Raw genomic sequence first — 17,433 nt, 5'->3', positions numbered from 1 at the left:
TGAGAGGGATTGGTGAGGGGTATGAGATGTATGAGTTTTTTCTTTTTATTTCTTTTTCTGGAGTGATGCAAATGTTCTGAAAATGATAATGCTGATGAATACATAGCCATATTATGGTATTGTGAGCCATTGATTGTACACTATGGGTGAACCGTATGTGTGTGAAGATTTCTCCATAAAACATTTTAAAAAATAATAGGGGAACTCTGTATTTTCCGTATGATTTCTTGGTAAACCTACAACTTCTCTAATTAAAAATATGAGAGAGAAAATATCAAAGAAGCCTATTTTGAACTAATCTAGTCATCCTACCCGGCCAACTTTACAACCAAAATCTCTAAAGCCCAGAAGAACAGATTGTAGTCAAAGAATTGAAGGAGAGTCTCCACAATTTCTGTCCTGGGGCTAATATGTCCTATATAGAACCCTGTTCTTTAAATGTGAGAGGGGCTGGTAAATATAACAGGTGTCACTCCTGTGATGAGGTTACACTCTAGGACAAAGGTGATGGAATCCGGCAGGTGTAATTAGGGTCCCACATGAATTGGTCTTGAGTTAATACAAATGGAGATGTGGGTGGGCCTGACCTAATCGGGGGGGGGGACTTCAAAAGCCTGGAGGTCAGAGACTCAACGCACAGGAGTGACATTATCCTGCTGGCCTTGAAGTAGCAACCAGGCATGTCATGACCTGCCGTTGGGCAGAGGTTGCAGCACCATAGCCACGAGAAATTGAGTTCTGCCCACAAACGGAACAGGCTCACAAGTGGGCTCTGAGCCTCTAGGTGAGGGCTAAGCTTGGCCAACACCTTGGAGGAGACTTGTGAGCCCATGGACTGAGAACCCGGCCCTGCCTGGGCTCCTGGCCCAAGGAACCTGGTCGCTGGTAAGTGGATGCTATTTTAGGTTGCTAAGCTTGTGGTTACTTGTTACACAGCAGTAGATAACGAATGCACCTGGTAAGGATTCTTGTCGATAATTTGTGCCCTGTTCCTCAAACATGAACATAGAGCCATCATATGATCCAGGAACCCCACTTCCAGTTATATACCCCAAAGAACCGAAAGCAGGGACTCGAGCAGATACTTGCACGCCGATGTTCACACAGCACTCTTCATGATAGCCAAAAGGTGGAAGCAACCCAAAGGGTTGTGGGCAGATCTGAATGGATAAATAAGATGTGACAGATATATACAAGGGAATATTATTCAGCCCTAAAAAGGAAGGCAGTTCGGATACCTGCTGCAACATGAGCCTTGAAGACACCAGGCTGAATGAAATAAATCAGATGCAAGGGATAGATATTGTGTGATCCTACGTATGTGAAATAGCTACAATCTGCAAACTCATAGGGACTGGATTAGAGTACAGGCTGGCAAGGGAAATGGGGAGCTGGTGCTTGATGGGTGCAGGGTTTGGGTCTGGGGGAGGGGGAGCCCTGGTCTTGGATGGTGGAAAATGTGATTCATCCCACTGGATGCCTGGGAGGGGCTCGCACAGGAAAGCTCATGCTGAATATATCTTTTTGAAATTAAAAAAGAGAGAGGGATTAGATCGACAATAACATCTAGAGGCAATATATGATCCCAGACAGGATCTAATGGTGGAGGAGAAATTACCCAAAAGGACATTATTGAACTCCATGAAAAAATGACAATGTAGGCTGTCAGCTTTATCTCAATGTTAAGTCTCTTGAACTTGATAACTACACTTAAGGTGGGTAAGTAAAAGAGCATCCCTGTTGGTAGGAAACATACATGGTAATATTAAGTGTTGGAGAACATGATGTATACAACCTACTGTTGACGGTTTAGGGAACAGATGGATGGATGGACGATGCACAGACAGGTAGAAAGAAAGACAGACAGACAGACAGATACAGCAAATGTGGCAACACGTAAAAAATTGGTGGATTTGGGTGGGGTATGTTGGAATTCTCTGTATGGGTTTTGTATTATTTTTGCAACTGTCTAAGTTTGAAATTGTTTCAAACTAAAAAGTTTAAAAAAAAAAAAAAAAGATGTTTCCCCTAAATCTATTCAAGCCTTAAGAGCAGGGTGAGCAATCTCTATAAGGAGCCAGAAAATGCCTATTTTCAGCTTCGGGGACGTACGTTTTCTGTGACCACTGCTTAACACTGACATTGTTGTATAAAAGCAGCAAAAGCAATACAGAGATGAATGGGCGTGGCTGTGTGCCAATAAAACTTTATTCACAGAAACAGGCAGCTGACCTGTGGGCTGTAATTTGCTGACCCCTGACCCCTGACCCCTGCTCAAGAATATGAGGCTAAAGAGACAAAGCAACTTCATGCAATATGTGAACAAATCTTCATCGAATCCTGGTTAGAAAAAAAAAAAAAAAACAGGTGAAAGATGTTTTAGGGCATTAGTGAGTGTGGTTGTATAGGAGAACAACCTTAGTCCTAAGAGACGTGTCCTGAAGCCTTTAGGGCTGAGCTGTCTTGATGCCACCAGGGCTGGAATTAGGGTGAGGCAAGCGAGGCAAGGTCATGCAAGTGGTGGGAGGGTTGGACCTGGTCTGCATTTAAAATACTGATATTTTGCCCTCTCCTCTCCCCGCCATGGCATGCGCTTGCCCATTGATGTTGGTGTACTCTGAAAAGGTGGAATCATCTGACAAAAATGTTACTTTGCCAGCTGTATTCAAGGCTCCCGTTAGACTGGATAGCATGAGCTTTGCTCACGCCAGCTTGTGCAAGAGCAGCCTCCAGCCCTTCGCTGCCAGCGCGTTAGCAGGTCAGCAAACCAGGGCTGAGTCCTGGGGGACCAGCAGAGCCATGGCGCGAATTCCCAGAGTCCGGGGTGGTGGGGCTCACCGATCTGGCCAGGGTGCTTTTGGAAATACACGCCATGGAGGCTGCATGTTTGCACCAACCAAAACATGGCATCAATGGCACCGAAGAGTAAACACCACGCAGAAGCGACATGCCATCTGCTCTGCCCTGGCTGCTTCAGCCTTCCCAGAGCTGCTCCTGTCCAAAGGTCACCGTACTGGGGAATTCCCTGAACTTCCTTTGGTAGCCAAAGATAAAGTTGAAGGCTGCAAGAAGACCGAGGAGGTTGTTTTGCTTCTTGAGAAACTCAAGGCCTGGAATGATATCAAAAAAGTCTGTGCTTCTCAGCGGGTGAGAGCTGGCAAGGGGAAAATGAGGAACTGTCGTCACATACAGCGCAGGGGACCGTGCGTCATCTATTCTGAGGACAATGCTGGCATCGAGGCCATAGAAACACCCCTGGAATTACTCTGCTAAATGTAAGCAAGCTGAACATTCTGAAACTTGCCCCGGGTGGGCACGTGGGACATTTCTGCATTTGGACTGAAAGTGCTTTCCGCAAATTGGATGCTCTGTGTGGCACTTGGCGTAAAGCCGCCTCTCTAAAGAGGGACGACAACCTTCCCAGGCACAAGACAATGGATACAGAACTTCGCAGAATTCTGAAAAGCCCAGAGATCCAAAGAGCCCTCCGAGCACCACGCAAAGAGATTCATTGCAGAGTCCTAAAGAAGAATCCACTGAAAAACCTAAGAATCATATTGAAACTAAACCCATATGCGAAGATGCACTTCCTGCGAGCCACCCCATGATTTTCAAACAGCCATAGCGACTGAGCCCTTTTTCATATGAAAACTCATTGCAAACCCCCTGGTATATGTACAAATATAAAATACCTATTAAAAAGTTCTTTCACTAGTACAAATGCACGACACTATTACAAGTAATTAATAATAGGGGGGTATGTGGGGAAAATGTACCTATCGCAAACTGTGGACTAGAGTTATATTTCAATATTCTTTCATCTGCAGGAACAATTGTACCAAACCAATGCTAGGGCTCAACAATAAAGGGGAAGAAGGGGTATAAGAGGATTGGGGTTTTATTTTTTATTTCCATTTCTTTTCTGCAGTAATGAAATGTGCTAAAGTAGATCATGAGATTGTGTACACACAACTAGGCAATGACACTGAGCCGGTGATTGTAGACTTTGGATGGTTTGTATGGTGTGTGAATATATATCCCAATAAAATCGCAAAAGAAAAAACCCAGTATGAGCAACAAGTTTGGAGCAGTATTTTATTAGTAGACATTTCTTTCCTGCCTTCCAATGACTGTTTACGTACAAAGCAAAATGGATGCTCACGGAGGCTGTGGTGATGGAATCACAAGTTTTAAATCAGAAGCTGTAAATGGAATCTCACCCTGTCACAACAGCCTCTCTAGCAATTCTTTCAAGGGTCCCCCTTGTGATGTGAGTGGGTCCTTTAAACGGCAGTGGAAGGAGAATCGCAAGTTGGCCATCACTAACACCTTAAAAATTGCCACCCAGTGTACCTGAGCCTGCGCTAAGTTAGAGCTTAAAAGTACACATTTTTGGAAATGGAATGGAAAGCTAACATTTTGTGGAACAAATGCTTGGGGGCCTACCAAAGGAGATCCGTAGGGCTACTTGGATCGAAATGCTCATTTCTGAGGATGGCTTTTTACAAATTATCTGGAATCCAAAGGAGAGGGGGAAAGAGAAGAGCGTTTTGAAGGTCTGGAGTCTCTTCCGATTAGAGGAAAACCCCCCAGCCGCAAGGGGGAGAGCAAGAAGTTGTGGGCAAGGAAGAAAAATCTAAGTGAGTGGATTTTGGTCCAAAAGTGAGGCAAAGAGGCGGCGACGGCTTTGTCCTCCAGCTTCCAGGAGCCTCCCATTTTAAAAAAGAAAAAAACCTCCCAAGGTGAGGGAGCCAGGGTGTGGGCGTGGAAGGATATTTTGATGGATTTAACTCCAGCTTGGGTCATGGGGTTGAGCCATGTACAAATGTATTTGGAGATACAAATGTGAACCACTTGCCAACTTTTTAAACTGGGACCATTTCACCTAAAAATCTAAAGTTCTGGCTTTGCTTAAGACAGCAGGAAGATCTGGATGTTTTCCTCACAGCCACCCTGGGCTAGAAACAGGCTACCCTCGCCCACCCGAGAGGGAGGGGATGCCTTCGCGTTCCCACAGTCTTCATAATCCTGGCTGCTCACGCTGGGTCTATGACAATCACCAGCCTGCATGCTGCTCCTGCAGGCACTGGCGTCTGCCACCCCTGGAATTGACAACTGTGCTTCTGAAACTAAAACTGGAGCAAGGCGGTCTGACAAGATTGGGGCAAAAAGCTCCTGGCTTTCATTTCTCAGCAATATTATATCTCAGCCTCGAGCAAATCACAGCTATTATTTGAAGCTTGGTTTCCTCATCTGTAAGATGATGATAGAGACTCCTGATCCCCCTAACATATGAGCTGTGATGAGGCTCAAGTAACAGCAGCTGGTGCTTTATCAACTGTAAAGCTCAGTGGTCCACATCTGTGTTGGTTGGCCCCACATCCAACTCTTTTGTCTGGTACCAGCACCCCAGTTCCCCACTGGACACAGTCTCTCTTCAAAGTTGAGATTGTTGACTCCAATCTCATCTCAGTGGTGGGCATTGGGTCAGGCTGGCCAATCTGAGCACTACATTCTCCCCAAGGCCACGGTTGGTTCCAGGGTGTGGACAGCACCAACTGGGACCAATGAAGTCTTTCTTCCACTGAACTTGGAGCCAACAGCATGTTGGCCACCATATTGCAAATGAGAGTGGCAGGTCTGAGAATGGAGCCAGCAAGGAGGAAAGAAGAATGGAATGGTGGAGAGAGGTGGGACCTGGGTGACATCATCTGATGCCCTGATGCAAGATTTACATCAGCAAATACAGTCTCATTGCTTCGGCCTGATCAGGTGGGAACAACTCATCAGGGGCTCTACCTCATGGGGAATTTCTACACTATCAGACATACTTGTGAGCGCTTGTTTGGTTTTGATTCATTCCCATGGGTACTCTCTGGCCCCAAGTCTTGGGGTGCTGCCATGGCCAGCTCTTCTCTCTGTCTGCATTTGACCATCCATACTGCTTTCTTGAAGTTTTTGAGTGGGTCTTGCTGTGAGACCCTTGAGGAAGGGCACTGGAAACGCTCGCGGATGAGATAGCCATGTCTAGTGGGTGCAATGAAGCCATTTGAGGTTGGGATAATTCTGTTCACCACAGAGTGGACAAACTGGACAGCCAGCAGAGTGCCTGCAGGGGGGAAAAGGGCAGGACACAGGTGAGGAAACTGGGAAGCAGACAGCCAATACCACACATTTTGGAGTTGGTCAAATGAGGGCAACTCCTTGGTAGACCCCCACCTAGTTCAGGGATGGTATTTAACTTCTCAGGTCTCCTTTTGCTTATCTGTAAAATGGGGACTATAATAGAACCATTTGCTGAAGAGAATTTTGATTTAAAGAGGCCATGTATGTCAAGTACTTAGCTTAGTTTAGACTTATAGCGAGCTCAATAAGTATTATAATTATTGGAGAAGAACTAGGAAGAGAGGCTGTGAACCTGTCCAAGATGGGCTTTTAAGGCCATGATCCTCAACCCTCAGCTTCTCAACTTTGAGCTCTTGCCAGGCGTCCTTGTTATAATGTATCTGACCTCAATGCATTAGACTCTACCTGATGTTCATTCAACCATTTACTTGATTTGTGACCTTGGACATGTCCCCTAACCTCTCAGAGTCTATGTTTTTGCTCTGTGTGATGGGGGTGGCTATTGAGAAAATTAAGTAATCCAATGACAGTACCCAGCACACAATAAATAAGAAATGTTTTTAATACAACCTTAGTGTAATATTGAGCAGACCAAGAGATGTGAGGTTTTTTGAAGTGGCTGCTCTTAAACAGGCTGCCCCTAATATTTGCAGAACCTGGGACAAGGGGACAATTCAGAACCCATATCCTATAAAACGCCATACTTAAACTCTGCAAAGCACGCTAACAAACTGTTAAATAAGATGTGTTCTACCCTCTCCTGCTGATGAGTGTACCTTCAGGACTACCTTGAAGGCCAGGCTTGGACCGGGAATTGTTGGATTCCTTGGAGTTTGGTGCTGGAATGTGGTCCCCACAGGAGGAGCCAGCCCTCAGCAGTTTCCCTAGAGGCTGCACACATATCTGTGTGAAACGTCCACACACATCCAAACCCCATCCACAGCACCCCAGCACCCCAAAGCCATCCCCCCAAGCTTAGGGGCGGGCACACCAGGAGAATTGTCCAGACTCAGAAGAGTGATCCCAGGGAAGAGACCTATGCGGGCCTGAAAGTGGACTCAAGGCCACATTGGGAGGGCATCCGAGAGTTCTGGGCACCCAAGAATGTTTTGGAAGAGAGGGTTTGGCTCCAAGTGAGCTCTTCCCCTCAGGCTGCAGCTAAAGGAGGCCCGAACAGGGTCCTCTAATACCCAGGACCCAGGCCAGGGCCCTTGGTCCTCTGAGTTAAGTCATCCCACCCTAAAAGCCAAAGAACTCACCATCCGACACACTCCAGACGATGATGGAGCAATCCTTCAAGCCCGCATACACGTATTTGTCATCTTTGGAGAAGCAGATGCACTGGATGCCTCTGCAGTAAGAACTCTGTAGAAAAGAGACAATGGGGAGCAAAATTTCAGCTTGGAAGACACTCTGGAGAGCAAGCCCAAGGCACCTGTATAGGAAGTCAGGCTTCTAAAGCCCTCCGTGAAGGATGGAGCAAATGAAAACCTGGAGAGTTTGATAACACATATTCCCTGGACCAAAATCACATCCTCAGAGAGATTTATTTGACGGAGAGGTTTAGAGGCATTTTGCATAAGAGAGCTGGAGTTATAAGATTTAATTTCTTAAATGATTTTCGCTCTGCAAGTGCTAGCTATGATTGTATTTAGTGAAAAGTTTGTGCTACATGCAATGTGGGATCCTGAGTTGGATGCTGGAACTGAAAACGGAAATGAGTTTAAAAAGAAAGAAAGAAAGAAATGCCTGGTGTGGGATCCAAATAAAGCTAGTTGTTTCATTAATTGCATCGTCTTGGTGTTAATTTTTAGTTTTGACAATTGTAATGTAAGTCACGTAAGAAGTTACCCAAATGAGCCTTGCCCTGGCACTATGGGATCGTCAACGCCTTCCTGACCAAAAGGGGGAAAAGAAGTGTAGCAAATAAAGCATCAGTGGCTGAGAGAGTTCAAATAGAGTCGAGAGGCTTCGCTGGAGGCTACTCTTATGCAAGCTTCAGCTAGGTGTTGCTACTATCATGGTTTTCAAAACTCCAACCAAAACCATTCAAGCCAACCCTAAAGAACACCTAGGACTTTATCTGAGATTCTACAAAGATTTCATGCAGTATGATTACTTTCCAGAAACCTACAACCTCTAGATGGGTCCCTGAACCAGATAAGTCCTGAAATCCAGAGCAGCCAACCTCTCCAGAACATCAGCTAGTTCCATCTCCCTATCCCATATTATCAACAGCCCCTTCCAACATGAAAAAGTTAGAATGGGCAAAGCCCAAATACTCCCAGATTTTGGGAGAAGGATCAAAGGAGAAGGAGGAGCTATAACAGAGAAGATATGATTTAACAAATGAGTAGGATTGCTGAATCATTATATTGATATATCTTTTGTCTCCGGTGTCTTGGAGCAGCTAGAAAGAAAAATCTAAAATTGTGGAATTGTAACCCATACCAAACTCTGAAATCTGTTCTTCAACTAACTGTTGCGATGTACTTTGAAATGTACTGTTTTTTTTTGTATATGTGTTGCTTTTCACATTAAAAAAAAAAAAAAGATGTTATCCTGAGAGGAAGCTGGATGAAGAGTAGATGGAAATTTTTGTACTATCTTTGCAACATTTTCATAAATCTAAGATTATTCCAAAATTAAAAGTGTGTATATAACTGTTGTGGAGAAATTTCCATCTCGACAAAGTAAAAAACTTCTTTCATCCTGATCTTATAGATGCTTCATAAGAATAAAAAGAGTCAGGTGAGAACAAGTTCTTTTAAGATGAAACTACAGGTAACTGTTCTCTTTGTTACAAGATCCTCTCATATATATGACTAATGCTTATGTCTTGCAACCTAAGATGTGGCCTTGGTTCCCTGTCTTAGAAATTGGAGTAATAAAAACTCCAGCTTTATGAGACCCTTAGGAGATTTAAAGCATATAATGGTACTGGGCTCTAATGTAGAATAATTTAAGAGCACAAGTGCTTAAGTATAAGTTCTTGAGAATAATTTTGATACAAAAGAAAGTGATAATAAAGCCTCCTCATATGATGGCTGGTGGGGATTCTAAGACATTTCACGTGTAGAGGGCTTGCTGGTTCCCATCCTTTGAGCCTCCAGTGTTGCTGTTCCTTCTGCCTAGATGCTGTTCCACTAGACTTATTTGACCTTCTTGAACAGCAGCCCTTGCCTCTCTCTACCGACTTATTAGGACTGATTTTTTTTCTAAAGCCTTATCAGCCCTTGACCTGTGGTGTATTTGCTTCTTTATTTCTATTTCACAAATATTTATTGAGTGCCGAGGATGTGTCAGGAGCTGTTCTGGGAATGAGGGACACTTTGGGGAAAAAAAATCTCTCCCATCAGGGCATTGCCATAGGGATGAAATGATGTCCTCCCCAGTCACAGCAGTAACCTGAGTCTCAGAGAAGGCCTGGTAGAGGTTGTGCCATAAGTATCAGCCGAATGGGCAAGGTGCACAGAGCCAGAACTAGGGTGAGGCAAGTGAGGCAAGAAGCTCACGCTGGTGGCAGGATGGACCCCGCCATTATCTAACGAGTGGGTATTTCGTGCATCACAGAGTTTCTTGCACTCATTTTGATGTTTTAAACTATTCCATTAAAACCATACTTATCTTGACGGCTGAGCTTTCTGGCGCCCCCTTGAGTGCCGTGCCTGGGGTGAGTGCCTCACTTGCCTCATCCTATTCCCAGCCCTGGCTGAGCTCTAGCTCAAAAGCGCAAAAGCAGGGCCGGGGGAGGCCAAGCACCGTGTAGCGCAGCTCGAGCTTCCACTTGCACGACTGCAGGTCCCAGAGGCACACGAGGGCTTCCTCGGACCCGCTGACTGCCAACTGCTCCTGGTGGCCGACGTCCACGCAGGCCACGCGGCTCGCGTGGGCCTCCAGAGGGAAGACTCTGGAGTTGGCGCACTCGTAGAGGAAGAGGTCGCCGTTGGTCATGCCGTAGAGGACGCGGCAGTCGGCCAGCACGGCCACGCAGGACAGGGCCGCGGGCAGCTGCGTGTAGAAGGTGTAGGTGGGTCCGTCAATGGCCGGCCCGGGCCCCCCGGTGCCCACGTCCAGCACCAGGACGGCGTGGTCGTAAGCGACGGCCAGGCGCCCCTCGTCCTTGCTCAGGGCCAGGTGGCTGACGGCCCGGCGCGCCTCGGGGGGCGGGATGCACAGCACGTCCTGCCTGGAGTCCAGCGGGAACACGAGCACCGCACCCGAGGCCAGGCCAGCGAACAGCAGCTGCGCCCGCTCGGCCACCTCCAGGCACCTGACCTCGCTGCATGCGTCCAGGGCGCCCTGCTCTGCGCCTGCGGGGGGCGGGGGAGGCCGCGTCACGGACCCGCCGCGGAGCCCATTTCTTCCGCTTTTGGGTTCTGTGGCGTTGCTTGTCTTTTTTTTTTTTTTAAGGGTTTTTAATCACACTCGATGCCCAGAATGCCTGCCTGGCGTCCTGCAATTCTCTCTGCCGCTCCTCCTGCCCGCCCCCCAGTGACCCCAGGTTTGTAAAAGGGGAATTGCATCATCTCAGGAGTTACTGGATTATGGGCGCAGGGTTTCTGTTGCCGGGATGGAACGTTGTGGTTTGGGATGGCAGTGACGGTATTCACCGCCCCCTCTCGGGAGGGCGGGCCTGGGGAATGGGAGAGTGTGCAGTGTAGACGTTTCCATAACGTCATAAGGCAAAAGGAGTGACTGAAGGGACAATGACGGTGAACACGCAGTACATGACGCTGGACCAGAGCCAATGAGGGAGGAGAAAAAGCTCAAAAGGACACTATTGGGATGCATGAAAAATTTGGAATCTACGTTATCAGCTTTATGTCAATATTAAATTTCTTGAACTTGATAATGCACTGAGGGTGGTCACATAAGTGAATATTCCTAATCTCAGGAAATGTACATGGAAGTATGAAGTCTTCGAGTGCATGATGTAGGCAACCTCCTCTCAGAGGTTAAAAAAAGTGATGGATGGATGGATGGGTGGATGGATGGATGGATGGATGGATTGATGGATAGATGAGTGGATACAGAGATGGATGGATGGATGGATGGATGGATGGATGGATGGATGGATGGATGGATGGATGGATGGATGGATGGATGGATGGATAGATGGGTGGGTGGGTGGATGGATGGATGGATGGATAGATGGATGGGTGGGTGGGTGGATGGATGGATGGATGGATGGATGGATGGATGGATGGATGGATGGATGGATAGGTGGGTGGGTGGGTGGATGGATGGATGGATGGATAGATGGATGGATGGATGGATGGATGGATGGATGGATGGATGGATAGATAGGTGGGTAGATGGATGGGTGGGAGGGTAGGTAATAGAGAGATAAGTACATGATAGGAGTGGATAGATGATGGATGAGTAGACAGATGATACATAGATAGGTAGAAGATAAATAGAGATAGAAAGACACAGACATATGATAAATGATACCCAACTAGAAGGATGGATAGATAGGTGAACACATGGATACATGGATGATGTGACGGGTTTGGATGGACAGCTAGAGAGAGATAGAAAGCAGAAAAAATATACACAGATGATACATATGATGGGTGGATGGATAGGTGGGTAAATGGATAGATGACAGATAAATACATGATAGGTATGGCTGGATGATGGATGGGTGAATAGATGTATGATATAGACATATATATGATAGATGATGCTAGCTGGATAGATTAGTGACACATGGATAAATGGATAGATAGATAATGTGATGTGTGGATGGATGGATACAGATACATACCAGAAAGAAAGAAAGATAGGCAGATGATATATATGATGGATGGATGGATGGACGGATGGATGGACAATGGATGGACAGATGGATTGATGGATGGATGGATGGAGGGAGGGAAGGAGAAAGGGATGGATGGATGGTGGGTGGATGAATGGATGGACAGATGGATGGATGGACAATGGATGGACAGATGGATGGACAGATGGACGGATAGATGGATTGATGGATGGATGGATGGATGGATGGACAGATAGATGGATGGATGAACGGCAGACAGATGACAGATGACAGAATGACAGGCCAAATGCGTCAAAATGTTAAAAGTGGGCAGATCCGGTACCTGGGTGGGGATTAGTTTGGAGTTAGTTCCCTGCCAGGGTGTGTAATTAGTTTTGCAACTGTTCTGTAAATTATTTCAGAATAAAAAGCTGATTTTGTTTTTCAACTCTCATCATCTCACTCCCTGCTAAACATGCTCCGGGGCTCTCCAGTGCCCTCAGAAAGGAACGCAAGCTCCCTCCAGGGTCTCTGAGGCCTGACCTGCCGCAGTGCCCCTGCACTCTCGGGCCTCACCCCCATTTTCCCTTACAGATGTGGCTTTGTGGGCCACAGGCCTCTGGCACGGCCACACAGCTCTGTCAGGGATGCCGAGGCAGCCACAGCCTCCCCGGGACACACGGCGTGGCCCCCCTCTGTCCTGCACCTCTGCTTCTCTGCGTGGCTTCAAGCACTAAGGAGGACTTTCCCTCCCCCACCCCTGCCGCCTCTGTGCTGCTGGGGTTGGCACCCAGGCCTAGTGTCCTAAGACCCCTTGGGGAAGGGAGCCCCTCGCCCACACACGGCCTACGGCCAGGGACTGATCGATGGCAGGACAGAAGGCTGCCCCCTCGATTCAGGGTGGCACAGCTCTGGGGGGCTGTCCATGCTCCAGAGCCCCCCCATGATGCTGGACTCCACACCCCAGCGACATCCCATCCTGGTGTCCTCTCCCCCCCCGCCCCTCATGATGCCCCTGAGAGACCCCCCGCCTGCATCACTTGTGCAAATATCCCCACCTCGGGCTCTGCTCCTGGGGGTTCTGACCTAAAGCAGGAGCCCCATCCACACGGCCTCCCAGGTTCTGAAATCAAGTCCCAGAGGAGGGGGCTTCCACTCGCACCCAGCACCCAGCACCCCACACCCAGTACCCGGCACCCCACACCCAGCACCCAGCACCCTGCACCCAGCACCCAGCACCCAGCACCCCACACCCAGCACCCAGCACCCAGTACCTGGCACCCCACACCCAGCACCCTGCACCCAGCACCCAGCACCCAGCACCCAGTACCTGGCACCCCACACCCAGCACTCTGCACCCAGCACCCAGCACCCAGCACCCCTCTCCCCGAGATCTTACAGACCCTCCGCCAGGTCCCAGACGCTGACTTTGCTTCTGTCCCCGACTTTGGGGAAGTAGACGTAGCTTCCGTTGTGCGACACAGCGGCGAGGCCGGAGCGGTCCGGGAAGGGGGTGCAGGCGCGTGGCTTCTGGGCATCCGTGAGGTCCCAGACTCGGAAGGACGCAGAGTCCCGGGACGCGGACGCTACCAGGGCCCCGCCGCGGGCCAGCAGGCTCACAGGCGCCCCGACTCCTTGGAGGACGTGCAGCAGGGTCCCCTGCTCTGATAGGCTCCACACCTGTGTGTGGAGAAGGGGGCAGGGCTGAGCCTCTCCCCACATGGCTGGAGTGCACCCCTAAACGCTGCCCCCCCACCCCTGCAGCTCAGCACTCATCCACGGTGGATGTTCTCAAAGTGTGCTCTGGGGAACCCCTGGGGGAACACCCAGCTCCTCTCAGAGGGTCTCCAGGTCAAACCCGTTTACCCGATGTGGTGGTTTGGAGCTGTATGTACCCCAAAAGGTCACGTTCTTAGGGCTAATCCTGTTACCACTGCAAGTAGGGTCTTTTGGTGAGTAGAATTTTAGCTTGAGTGGAGATGTGACCCACCTCCTTCAGGGCAGGTCTTAATTCTCTTACTGGACTTCTTTATAAGATGATAAAGGACAGAAATGAGCAGAAAAAAAGCCTGAGAGAAGCCAGGAGAGGCAGAAGCTAAAAGAGAGAAATGCGCAGAGGCTCAGAGAGGAGCCAGTGAAGCCAGAAGCTGGAAGCAACGAAACCCGGGAGCAAAGGGTTGGCAGAAGCCACCACGTGCCCTCCCAGGTGATGGGGGTCCCGGGGCCCAGCGGCCTGTCTTCAGAGAAGGTGTCGTCCCACCGATACCTTCAGCTGGACACTCACGGCCTCAGAGCTGTGGACTCATACGTGAGTACAGCTCCACTGCAAAAGCTGGCCCGTTTCTGGTGTATTGCGTTTTGTCAGCTTTAGCAAAGAGAAACACCCAGTAATACTGAGACATTTCCCTTTGTGACTCTCTCTCTCACACAAGTAAACGGTGGAGTTTTCTGGAAGCTACGTCGGACACGATCCCAGGAGGTATGCAGCATGACAGGGTCAGATACGAGAGTCCGACTGTCCTCTAGGAAGCCCGACGTCAGACAGATGGGCAAAACCGAGGAGCCGTGCTCCTCTCAAGAATTTGCTTTGATTTTGAAAACAGTCCTTTTTCACCAAATCGTGTGATTTATGTTAACGGGACTTCTTGTCATTTCAATGAATTAGTGAGTGGGGATTTTTGGATTTCCTCCGTTTTCACTTTTGAAAATAGTAAATGTCAAGACCCACGGAGGGTGAGCTTGGGGATTGGGTCTGGGGCTGGAGGAAGGGCGGCTGTGGGAAAACGGGTGGAATGTGCAGGAGGCACGGGGCTGCGCTAACGGAACTGCTCCAAATCCAACTTCCTGCCTTTGGCGAGCGGCCGAGGACGGAGGCCTTAACCCAGCTTGGGGAACCTGGACCAAGGGCCTGCGGAGCCTCCCAGCCTGGGTTTGCAACTCTCTGTAAATCTAAAAGTATTCCAAAGTCAGAGGTTCGCTGAGAAAATGAATCTCACTAGACACAGCCCACAGGACCCAAAGCTGCCTGGGGTCCTCGGCCATGGATGTAGAGGCCACAGACCCAGCGCGCTGGCGAACCCCGCTTCGACCTCAGGCTGCGGGAACTTCGCGCTTACGAGGGACTTTCCTCTCCCCACCCTGCTCTGCTCCGAGGGCCCGGATGTGCCCGGGGTCAGGCTCCGTGGGTGCTGGAGACTGGGCTGTGTCCCCTGCAGGGAACCCCTTAAGCCCTGCTGCTGGGGCCACCCTGCAAACACGGGGCTTTCAGTGAAGGAGCCGCCGCCAGAATCAGGCTGGCTTTAATCCGAATTGCTGGAGGCCTGAGAGAGGAAACTGAGGCCCGAGGGGAGAGGAGGGGGAGGGACAGGCCCCAGGGAAGAGGGAGGGGCGGCTGCGGAGTGGACTCAGAGGAATGCTGGTTGGGGGGGAGGTGCGGGTCCCTGGACCACCCTTCACCTGTGCCCTCCCCTCACCTGAAGCCATCCCTCACCTGTGGGCCTCCCCTCACCTGTGGGCCTCCCTTCACCTGTGGGCCACCCCTCACCTGTGGGCCTCCCCTCACCTGTGGTCACCCTTCACCCGTGGGTCACTCCTCACCTGTGGCCTCCCCCCACCTGTGGTCACCCTCACCTGGACAAGCGCATCTCGGGACCCGGTGAGGATCAGGTTGTTGTCAGGCCCGAAGACGGCCGCCTCCACCGCGTCCTCGTGCTCCAGGTCGGAGCCCATGAAGGGCTGGAAGCCTTCTGCGCCGGCCAGGTACACACGCACGGCGCTGCCGAAGCCTGAAATGGTTGGGGGGCGCTCGGTCACAGCCCCTCCAAGGGGACCAGGAGGGGCGCGGTGCAGTCCACACGGGCTGACTGTGTGTACCTACTACCTGCTGCTAGAAAGGGACCTGGGAGCTGGGACAGAGAGTGACACCCGCAGGGGGTGGGGGATGCCTGGGCAGAGGCCAAGGCAGAGATGAGAAGGGCTCCCTTTGAGCCTGCGACACCCTGATTCTGGAATCCTCACCCCCAGACCACGGGAGAATAAATTTCTGCAGTTCTGAGCCACCCCGTCCGCGCGGTGACTTGTGGCAGGAGAGGCGAGAATGGCGCCAATGCCCAGGACGGGGGGAAAGTCCAGGTGTGCTTGAGGAAGCTGCGGGGAGGCAAGTGTGGCTAGACCAGAGTGGAGGATGGACAGATTTGGGGTGGGGGGACCCTCAGAACATCCCATTAAATCTGAGTTTCAGACGAACCACAAATAATTTTTTAGTATAAGTACATCCCAAATATTGCATGAGCATATTAATACTAAAAATTGATTTGTGGTTTTTCTGACATTCAGATGTAACTGGGCACCCTGTGTTTTATCTGGGGACTCATTAGCTTGAGTGCTGACACATCCCGGATGAACATGTCATTTTGAGGCCCCTTTACTACCCGCTGCTAGAAAGGGACCTGGGAGCTGGGACAGAGAGTGACACCCACAGGGGGTGGGGGATGCCTGGGCAGAGGCCAAGGCAGAGATGAGAAGGGCTCCCTTTGAGCAGTGAGAAGGCTGGAGCCCCTTTTCCTGGGACACACCTCAGCTGCTGTGAGCAGCTCAGTATGTGGATGCGTCTGTGGTCTTAGTTTAGGAAAGGAGCTCTGTCCCTGGGCTCCCACACGTGACCCCCACCCATCTCCATTTGCATCAACAGCTCAGATCTGGGTGCTGTTGATGGGTCCCACTTAGCATGGGTCCCACTCAAACGGCCGCCATGTGCTTTCATGGGTAATCGCTGTTTCTGAGATTGGCAGCCCAAAGAATCTTCCAGGTGTTGGGAAATAAAATCACAGTGGCTGTTCTGATGCAGGCAGGGTCACACTTTGTTTGAAGGTGATGGTCATGGGTTTGAATCCGAGTTCCTTCTACAGCTGTGTGTCTTCAGGTAAGTTACTTAACTTCTCTGTGCCTCAGAGTCCTCCCCTACCAGATGAGAATAAGGAAAGTGCCCAACTCCCGGGACTATGGCTGGGGAGTGAATCGGGTGGCACACACTCAGAACAGCACCTGAGAATTAGCTACTATTATTAAAACAGCACCTCCCATGTGCAGGGGCTGTCGTGGGAGACGCCGAGCTGTGCATCTTAGTTCAGTGACAGTGACAATTCCTCAACCACATCAAGGTCAGCAGGAGGCTGGGTGCCGAGAGCACCCCGGATTGTCACTTCAGTCCCTCTGTGGAATCACTTTGTGATGTTGTGCTTGGACACAGGTTCCCGTGAAAGCAGTGTGGGAAACCCTCGGAGACACGCATTAAATTAGCTACTGTGACATCCCTGTGCAGTAAAGGGTTAACACAGCAGGCCTGGGCTGTCCAAACCCTGCACACCCCAAAGAAGGGCCTGGCCTTTGCCCAGCTCCTGGGGGTCACCTCTGGGCCCTGGGGGGGGGGTGTCTTTCCACCCCTGGCCTCTTCTGGACCTCATCCCAGATGCCCCCTCCCTGGGCTGATTTTATTCCACGTCTTTTTGCTGCAATCATCCATCGCTGTGACTGTCAGTGCTTGT

At 49.9% G+C, this 17,433-nt stretch overlaps 1 protein-coding gene and 1 pseudogene across 1 annotated transcript in view; one reads left to right on the top strand and one right to left on the bottom strand.

The window, feature by feature from the left end:
* The first annotated feature begins 2,574 nt into the window (after nucleotides 1-2,574).
* Nucleotides 2,575-3,608, top strand: LOC143649274 (large ribosomal subunit protein uL4 pseudogene; annotated as a pseudogene).
* A 1,052-nt stretch (nucleotides 3,609-4,660) lies between these two features.
* The window catches only part of NWD1 (NACHT and WD repeat domain containing 1), a 55,346-nt gene continuing 42,573 nt past the window's right edge, over nucleotides 4,661-17,433 (bottom strand). The window contains 5 exon segments of the mRNA XM_077119643.1: nucleotides 4,661-6,109; nucleotides 7,386-7,491; nucleotides 9,889-10,439; nucleotides 13,294-13,570; nucleotides 15,521-15,675. Coding sequence (XP_076975758.1) covers nucleotides 5,814-6,109; nucleotides 7,386-7,491; nucleotides 9,889-10,439; nucleotides 13,294-13,570; nucleotides 15,521-15,675 — 1,385 coding nt within the window. The 3' untranslated portion in view covers nucleotides 4,661-5,813.

Source organism: Tamandua tetradactyla, chromosome 11, assembly GCF_023851605.1.
Source record: "Tamandua tetradactyla isolate mTamTet1 chromosome 11, mTamTet1.pri, whole genome shotgun sequence".
In the NCBI taxonomy this organism is placed as follows: Eukaryota; Metazoa; Chordata; class Mammalia; order Pilosa; family Myrmecophagidae; genus Tamandua; species Tamandua tetradactyla.
The sequence above is the reverse complement of the archived record's forward strand: the minus strand, read 5'-3'. Positions and strand labels throughout refer to the sequence as shown.